We start from the raw sequence: 10,116 nt of genomic DNA, 5'->3' as shown, positions 1-10,116 counted from the left end.
TTTTTCCCTATTTTGTAATTACTCTTGAATGCATGCAAGTGTTTTGTTTTTTCTTGCACAAACGGTAGTTTTGTAAGGATTAGGGAACTGAGATTGGATTGATTGATTTTCTCTATCACTTAGGTATAAGGATAGGAATCAATCATGTTGTCCTGAATAAAGAACAATAATTCTTCAATTGAATTGGCTAGATACTAAGGTATTAAGCTTAGCAACTGAGATTGAATGTTTTGTTTGATTAAGTATTAACAAGTGAAGGTAAATGCTTAATCACCATAGAAAGTTCCCATGGTTTCATAAATGCTTAGTTTTCTTTAGAATAACATGAATTGGTGAAGTAAGACCCAAGTGCTAGTCTTAATCATAATGTTTGAATCTCTTAATTCGTGTCTCTTTTAATTTCAATTTTCTTGCTAAGTTACTTCACAAATCTTAAACAATTAGTTATGTTTTTACTTTTGCATTATGAATACCAAAACTCAAGTCAGAATTGATATAAAACACAATCCCTTTGATTTGATATCTTTTATATTACTTCGATCAATCCATACACTTGCGGATTTGCTATCACTCAGCCCCAGTATAAGAGCCTCATACTCAGCCTGATTGTTGGAACAATCAGTTGTTGGGTAATTTTCCAAGAAGGCCCTTCTGGATTCTTAATGACAACCATGTCTCTTGTCCCAGACATAGTATGATATTCGTCAAAGACTAATGTCCAAGGTTTGAGGTGCACATGTGCTTGGGCTTCTTGCCAAGGTCCATTTACCTCTAACATGGGATGCTCGATTACGAAATTATCTATTTTCTGCCCCTTAACAACCCGCAAGAGAGTATGTTTCATAGTAAAAGCATTCAATTTGATGTCGATCTTGCATAAGACATGGACCTCTTAGTACATGCATAATACAAAGACAGACATAATGTATGCCAGAACTGCCTATTAAATAAATATCTCTTTTGGTTCCGTCTTCAACATCCTGGGTTCACAAGCAACTGATACACTCCTCTGTCGCTGCTATGTACAACTTCATGGGCAACCCTCGCTGTAGTGGTATGAGCACTGGTGGCTTGAACAATACCTCTTCAATAAACTTGAAGGCCTCTTCTTGCTCTACCCCCACGAAAACTTCTCTACATTCTTGGCCTTTATTATGGGTAAGAGCACTTTAAGTTTCCCTGCTGGGTTAGTAATCAACCTTCTTAAGAAGTTTATCTTCCCTAATAAGCTTTGTAGTTTCTTTTTAGTCGCAGGCCTGACTTATATTTTAGATTTAGCTTTGTTCTTGTCGACATCTATTCCCTAATTGTGCACCAAGAATCTCAGGAAATTCACGACTGAAACAAAAAAATATACATTTGGCAGGATTCATCTTAAGGTCATGTTGTCTCATCTTGGTGAAGGCTTGTCGTAAATCAGCAGCATGAGTGGATAAATATGTTGATTTAACTACCAATTTTCTATACCACATTCTTGAAAATGACCTCATAGAAGATCAGGTTCATTGCCAAGTGCCAACTGATAAGTGGATCTAGCATTCTTTAGGCTGAATTGCACAAGGATTTTCGTAGATCCCGAAGCCAGATGAACGGTATCTTGGGTACGTACGTCTTCCTAGGAAATGAATATATAGTTATATCGAGAATGCCCATCCATAAAAGAGTTGACACCGTTTTCTGCAGCCGAATTGACTAACATATAAGCTATAGGCATAGGGTATTTATCCTTTGGAGTGGCTAGTTTTAAGTTTCGAGAATCAGTGCACACTCGTACTTGCCAATTCTTTTTTCACAGGGACTATGTTAGACAACTATTTCGTGTATTGAGTCGTTCTAATGAACCCTGCACTAAGAAACCGTTATACCGCTTCGTTCACATTCAACAGTAGTCTCGAATTGAACTTTTTGGGTGGTTGCTTGTGAGGTTGAATCCTTCATTTATGGGTAATCGATGCTCCACTAATTCCCTAGATAAACACGCCATTTTGTGGTAATTCCATGGAAAACAATACTTGAACTCTTGTATTACCTCTTAGATGGTTTATCTATCATTAGGCGACAAGAGGGTGCTTATCCTAGCAGTCCCTAGTTCTTGTTCAATCCCTAACATTCTGTTTGTTTGAGTGAATGTTTAGAGGAATGAAGTTTGTAGGATGAATTATGAGTGAAAAAATAACTTTTTGATGTGTTTGGATGAGAGTGGAAAATGATGGGGCATGGAAAGTGGAGTGAGCACAGTACAAAATTAATCCTCCTTGCTATCATAACAGGAAACCAGCAAAGGGCAATGAAAATGCTTCGATTTGCGTGAAAATTGTTACACGTTCATATTCTTTTCAATTCTAATAAGTATGATAATAATAGAAAGGGTCGTATTGGGAAGTTTTCATAGGAAGTACGCGAGTGAGGACAAAATGTGCTGGAAAGACTCGTGTTATTATCGTGAGATCAGTCGCCAGATTGGGATGTTAAAGTAGTCGTTGTTGTCGTGGCTATATCTGTGTCTCCTCCATTGTAAGTCGTCTTAACGAACTCCATGTGGGGGGAGGGGGGAAACAGTCATTGCGACTACCATTGAGACGACGTTGCCTGCAGATCCCAAGGCGGGTCTGGAATTGACTGGTGATGAAATGGTAGAAGTGGTACATGTTGAGGAAGTACAACTGCTGCTTGTTTTGCGGTTGTTTGTAGTAGGATACATTTGCGTCTAGACCTCCGTTGCATTCGCCAACTTAGGTTGTGAGATGGATATTGAAACTTCTCAATAGTAAGACAAGTCTCGAGCATACCAACTTTTGGTTCTAATAAATTTGAATCTAGGGTAACTGTGTAGGTCGGCTGAGAAACCAACGTAATGATTCCCTAATCAAGTGATTACTCAAGGAAGAGACTATGTTCCTCAAGGCATGTTCCTAAGACAATTCGAAAAGCTCTTAGTGATTTCTATTGTCTGAGTTATTGTGTTTACAAATGACTCTCCCCTATTTATCGGGAGTAATTCGGCTAACTACAGAAGTTGACGAACAACAAACCACTAAACAACGCCCTGCTTCTTCCAAATTATCATAAATCATCGGGTGTTAGTGTTTTATCTCTCCTAGTCAACTTGGAGAAGTCATCCTTGTATCAGTTGCTTCAACAGTGGGAAAATCATTCTTCCTATTCTTAAGGAGCTAAACCTATTGTCATTCTATACGTGGAGATATTCTAAAAGCTCAAAAGTATATTTTCCTTCCTTCCCAAGTCTTTGAATGTTTCCATACGCTTTGTACAAGTACAAGATTGTTCTCATTCAGTCGGTTTTGCTTTGCACTTAATGACTATTTTCTTCCCCTCGGCTACCATTCCAACGGCCAGTACCTGTGCTGCAGCTACCTTGTCTTTTTGACTTCTAAACTAGCCGTTACGGATAGCGCCAACATAGTCGTAAATGTCATTTATGACTTATTTTTGTATATTTTCTTTAAAGTAGTGATTATGAAATACAACTTTTTTTCAAAGTCGTAAATGTCAATTATGACATTCTATATAATTTGATTTTTTTTTTTTTTGAAATCGTAAATGGTAAGTACGACTTCTAATAATTTTGTCTAATTTTTTAACTTTAATATTTACAATAAATATTAAAAATGATAAAATAAATACATAATAGAAGTCATACTTGCCATTTATCACCTTAAAAAATTTAAACTATATAGGAAGCCGTAATTGGTGTTTACGACTTCCCAAAACGTTATATTTTCACAATCATGACTTCAAAAAAAAAAAAAAGTTGAAGTCGCAAAATGGCATTTATGATTTCCTTAAAATAATATATCACGCGTCGAGCATATAATAAAACAAATTTGTATCTTATATCTTGAATCCCTTCAAGTCATAATCTCTATATACGACTTACCCTAAATTCGTAAGTGCTTATAAAAAAACCCTAAATTCGTAAGTTTCTTAAAAAATTGACTAATTTGGTAATTTTGATAATAAATCACACTAATAGTGTAAAATAGCTGTTTAACGCACAGTGCATGATGACTTAATGGATGCATCAAATAGTAATTCTCATTGTGCACTCGAATCTTAAGATGGTAGGATTTTTTACTGGTCATAGGCTAGGAACAAATGAACAAGAATAAGCTGTAAATTTAATTTTAACTTTTTTAACAAATGTTTGGAATCGCTTATTTGTTATAAAATTCTTGGTATAGGTGGCATAATAGTATTTACAACTAATTTTGAAATTTTATCCCAACACTACTGAGTAAGCAAAGATAAAGTATGAACAGCTGCCCCTAGAGCACCATTAATTAAAAATATATTTCCTACCATATGAGCCATGTAGAGGGAATATGCAAATCTCTCAATCAAGAAACATTTCAATGCAATGAACAACTGTGCATAAAAAAATGCCTATAAAATTATCCCTTCACACGCCATAGAAGAATGTGCCTACATCTCATACTCTAAACTCTTAACCCTCCATTTATCTCCACTTCATTCCTCTGCAGCCATGTCAACCTCTGGAAGGAAAGGTCGTGGCCGTCAAAAGATTGAAATGAAGAAAATGGAGAATGATAGCAACTTGCAGGTCACTTTCTCAAAGCGCCGCGGTGGGCTATTCAAGAAAGCCAGCGAGCTTTGCACCCTCTGCGGCGTAGAGATAGCTCTCATCGTCTTCTCCCCTGGCCAGAAAGTCTTCTCATTCGGCAATCCCAGTGTGGAGGCCATCATTGAGCGCTACCTCTCGCGTGGCCCGACTCAACCAACCGTCACCATGCACTACATCGAGGCTCAGCGAAACGCCAACGTGCGTGAGCTGAACAAATATCTGTCTCAGATCAACAACCAGCTTGACGCTGATATGAAGCGCAAGGAGGAGCTGAATTGTCGGCTAAAAGCGATGCAATCTCAGTTCTGGTGGGCTTGTCTGATTGAAAGCATGGACAAGTCTATGCTTGAGAAGTACAGGGTTGCTCTGGTTGAGCTCAAGAAGAAGGTCACTTCTTATTGTGATGAGCTTTTCATTGAGGATGCAAACGTTGGTAGTGCTGTCGCTACCAACCCACCAATCAATCAATTTTTTTCTGGTGGACCCTCAAATTCAATGATCCCTCTCCACCACCCACCACCACCACCTCCTCAAGTGTTTCCACCACTGTATTTTCAGGCACCCATGATGCAGGCTAATCACTTTTTAGGTGGCTTTAATAACAATGGAGGATATGGAGGACCACCCCCAGGGTTCTACTAATACAATCATCCCGTGATGATGATGAGATGATGCCCTATCTGTTTTAAATTTCAGCGTTGTTTTCAATTTTCATAGCACACAGACTTAACTAGTTTCATGTATGGGATATAGTTAGTCTTGCTTAGGGTTTGAATTTTAATTACTGCTTCATGTTTTTGAATTTTTTTCCCGCTATGTTATTGCTCTTCTTTGTAGTTGGGAAATGTTTTGGTGTAGTTTAATATATGAATTCTTTAAATAAAGGGCATCTTATTAGAAAAAAGTTTTGTCTTGTATGTTACTTTCTCTCCAAATTTGTAATTAATCTCTTCGTATGAATCAGTTTGAATTGGTATAACATTGTTGCAGGCTTTGAAATTATAAAGTGGTATTAGATAGGGATAAAGATCAGTGCTAAAATTAGGAGAAAATTGTACAAGAAAAAGGTTATGCTAAACACAATGTTGTACCAAAGAGTCAAACCCTTTGTGAGAAGATGGGATAATGCACATACACAAATGCAACGATGCGCACGAGTACACAAATGCAACCAAATGTATGCAAATTCTACACTCTGTTATATTATACGCATTGTAAATATTTTCTAATTTTCAACCAATTAAATTTTAAAGATGTAAAAGAATAAATTTTTATATTATTTAATTGATTTATGTGATAGTTTTTTTAATTTGATTGATTAACAATGTAAAAACATTTAAATTGTAAGTCAAATTACTTAATAATTAATACTTTATAAAATTAACAACTTCAAAAGTAACAGAGGTACGTGCGTGAGTGTGCGCACGTGTGTGTATTTTATGGGAATGGTGTTCTTATGTGAGAATAGTAGGAAAAAAGCATGACTATAACATCTAATTGAAATGCAATAATACAACATAAGAAATGATGGTTTGAATTGTATTCTTGTATAACTTGAGTTTTCAATTGATTATGAGTTTTTAAAATGTTTTCGCAATCATTTAGTGGAGTGGCTAAATGCAAAAAATAGTAAACGATAAAAACACAAGCAACATATTATGGTTCATCCACAAATGATGAGGCTAAGTACAGTCCTTGGCTTCACCAAGATTTTACTAAACAAATATCAATGACTTCTCCTACACCAAGTATTAGACAAGACTTCTCCCAGCCAAGTATTCTGCAAGACTTCTCTTAACGAATTATTAGACAGGACTTCTCCCAATCAAGTATTAGACATGACTTTTCCCAACCAAGTATTCTAAAGGAATCCTCCTCTACAGAGTATTATTCAGGACTTCTCCTAAGATCTTTTTCAAACTTGTTTGGCTCTACATGGTTCTCCTCTCACAAGAGGGATAGTAGAAAATACTAAGCACATGAACTGCAAAGTATGTGATAAGATTTGACTATGTGATGTACTTTGAGTTCTAGATCTAGAGAGAGTTGGGTGTAAAGATTTGACTCTTGGGTATTTCCCTCAGACGATGTAGGGACTTTTCTTTCTTGCTTGCTTGATGAAGATTTCCGATTCAGATGAAAGTTGATTATCGTTGAAACTCTACTTCTTGCTTTTGAAAATCTTTAAGTTCTCCTTTTATACTTCAAGTGCTTTTAGGGTTTGTTGATAGTCATTGGAGCGTTGTAGAGCACTTTGAGTTCTCGTTGTTAGATCAAACAATCTTCTCGTCAGATGCATTAAATGTGTTGTATTCTTTTGACTAAGACTAGTTGCTTTAAATTAAAATGTATTTTCAGTTGGTTAGTAGCATATTGAGCGTTGTTCCGCTCCTTTTGTGAGAGAAAGAGGAAACTTGATTTTGACAATGTTGTACTTATTTTCTTGATCAAAGTGCTTTAAAGAGTATCACGTGATTCTTGAAATTTGACTCTCGCCTCAAGAATGTTAGAAATATTTCTTCAAATTGAACATGGCGCTCTTTCTCTATACATTGTCTTCATTTGTCAGCTTTAAGATAGACGATGGATTTCTTCACTTAGTGTAGCCTTCTCTTCTTGCAGACGATCTAGCCGATTTGACTTTTCTTTGCTAGTGCAAATTATCTTGTAGCTTTGACCTTTCCTCACTTGTATGGACTGCCTCGTTGCATTGTCTTGCACTTTAAAGATCAAACAATGAGGGATGTGAGTCATAAGTGTTGTTTCCTGAAATATAATTTACATGAAATTTTTAACTATTACACTTATACTCTTGAAAATTGTTATCATTCAAATATAATAAACAGTGTATATAGCGTTTGAACTTAACACTAATAATGAGTCAGAAATATTAAAAATATTTAACCCTCACATGATTTAATGTTTTAATCTGAATCTTTCATGATTTGATCAAACAATTATGATTTATTCCTACTATTCTCACATCCTATAATATATAGTATTTCTGAAACAAAAAAGTGGTCTGATAAGTGTCGCCTCCTCATTCTATGCTTTTCTTCATAAGATTTCTCTCTCATACTATAATTAGTATGTAGATGATGTCATATTAATATTTTCTAATTTTTTTAGTAATTTAAATATTAAATAATTCCACAATGTCGAAAATAATTAACTTATTAATATTGCATTTAATAGTTATTACTGACATCAGAATAATTAACAAAAGTCAATTGTGGCTTTTTCAAAAATAACTATCGTATTAATTTGACTTTTAATTATTTTTAATGACATTAGAATAATTAATAAAAGTCGATTGTGACTTTTCTACCATTAAAATGTATGCTGACAAAGTTTTTTTAATGATTATAATTATTTTTTATATTACAAAATTAAAAAAAATGAATGTAATATCTTAAGTTCAAAATGATATCAAATATATCGTAAAAAATTGATATCAAATAGTTTTAAAGGATTGATTTGGAAATTAACGTAAAAACTTTGTATTTTATGTTTTCGTATATACATCTGGAAGATTAACATGGTTTTGATATATTCATTCAAAGAATAAAAAATTAGAAAGGGAAAAAAAAAACTAGAATGTATCTAGGATTAGAAAAAAAAATTAAATAAGTGATATACGTATTTAAAAGAGAAAAATAAGAGAGGAAATATGAAAATGTAAGACCCCGAAATAAATAACTAATTTATTTATTTAATTTCATTATATTAATTAATTGAGTGTTTATAATCTATTATTTTTAAGTTATTTTCCTAACTCGATTTTAACTATGAATCAAGGAAATCATTTAAATCATAATTAATTTCAAGATATTTTATTTTCTATAGTTTCATTGAAAATAAAAATAATATCATTAGTCTTCTTATTTTTAATAAGCCATAACTTTTGTTTTATTCAATAAACTCAATTCAACGCTCCGTGAGCTATCTGACCATTGTCTTTTCTCTCAGATGATGATAAGTACTATTGTCTTTTTCTTATAATTTATACTTAGCTTATACGCATAATATGACGACGTCATATTTGTTCTAATTGTCTGACAATCATTCTTTAGCTCAATTTCTACTCATTTCTTGGTTTATGAATCATTTTATTTTACTCAAAGTGATTCAAATTTATATTTTATCATTTCATAGAGTTCCTCATAATTTTTAAGATAATAATATAGCACATTTATATTTTTCTCTTAACCTTATGAACTAATTTTTTCGGTGCCTAAATCAATTCGTACTGATTTTAAAAATATCTTTCTCCATACTTGGCTCTCCCTCCTCCACGTCCTCCCATCCACCAATCGACTTCTTTCCCTCTCATTCTTACCACTCACCTGCTCTCACTTCTTTCTCATTTCTTTTCGGCTTAATTGCAACTTTGGTCCCCGACGTTTACCAATGCCACGATTTTGGTCCCCCACCTAATTTAAGTACATAGATGGTCCCCGACGTTGTAGGTCGTGTGCAACGTTAGTCCTACCGTTTATTTCTTAATGGAGGAGACTTACGTGGACATCTAGTTGGAGAGAAAAAGGAGGTATGAGGAGAGAGGGAAGCACGTGAGTATCACGTGAACTCACGTGAACCTTATATGAACCCATTACCTTTTTCGTTCTAGGGAGGTCAGGGGTTTGGGTATAATGGGTTCAGATAAGGATCACGTGATACTCACGTGCTTCCCTCTATCCTCATACCTCCTTTCTCTCTCTAATTGGACGTCCACGTAATCCTCCTCCATTAAGAAATAAACGGTAGGACTAACGTTGCACACGGCCTACAACGTCGGAGACTATCCATGCAATTAAATTAGGTGGGGGACTAAAATTGTGGTATTGGTAAATGTCGGGGACCAAAGTTACAATTAAGCCTTTCTTTTCTTTTCCTGGCAGCATTCTCACTTTCTCCTTTTCATCACTTGTCTTCCTTCTTTTGCTGCAACAAGAAACCCACGTCTCTACCTTCTCCTCATCACCAACACCAAATTCTTCTTTTCTCTCTTGTACAGCACCTCACCATCATCACGAGTTGCTTCTTCCTTCATGTTCAAGCCGCCACCAATCCTCTCCATGGCCACAACGAAGCCAGCCCTCACCACCATGGTTTTCCTTTCTTCTTCATTCACGTGCAGCACCCACACCATCACCACCGTCCCTCCTCCTCACCATGGCAACAGTCCAGCCAAGAGGTCACCATAATCACGTTCTTCTTCTCCTTTCAACCATGAAAGCCACTGCACCAAGCTCTCTTCTTCTTTTCTCCTCCCACGCACAATCACCATGAAAACACCATGAACCCACAACTATGGCAGCAACCACGATCCTCTTGCTCTTCAGCCGTGGACCACCACCATACAAGGCCAGCCACCAACGAGTCCAGCAGCCCCAACACGCGAGCCACCACAGCCACCACAAAGTGAAAACAGAGGAGTACGCCGTCGCCGACGTCGCGAACTTCGCCCTTCATTTCCGGTGTCATCGAGCCTCCGTTCACAGCGAGTTTAG

The 10,116-nt window shown here is 35.8% G+C and overlaps 1 protein-coding gene across 1 annotated transcript; it reads left to right on the top strand.

Moving 5' to 3' along the window:
- Window positions 1–4,444: 4,444 nt before the first annotated feature.
- LOC130748893 (agamous-like MADS-box protein AGL62) lies at window positions 4,445–5,405 on the top strand. Its single transcript, XM_057602146.1, has one exon. The coding sequence runs from the start codon at window positions 4,505–4,507 to the stop codon at window positions 5,243–5,245; it is 741 nt and encodes a 246-aa protein (XP_057458129.1). The 5' UTR covers window positions 4,445–4,504; the 3' UTR covers window positions 5,246–5,405.
- Window positions 5,406–10,116: the final 4,711 nt, after the last annotated feature.

Source organism: Lotus japonicus, chromosome 3 (genome assembly GCF_012489685.1).
Source record: "Lotus japonicus ecotype B-129 chromosome 3, LjGifu_v1.2".
Lineage (NCBI taxonomy): Eukaryota > Viridiplantae > Streptophyta > Magnoliopsida > Fabales > Fabaceae > Lotus > Lotus japonicus.
The sequence above is the reverse complement of the archived record's forward strand: the minus strand, read 5'-3'. Positions and strand labels throughout refer to the sequence as shown.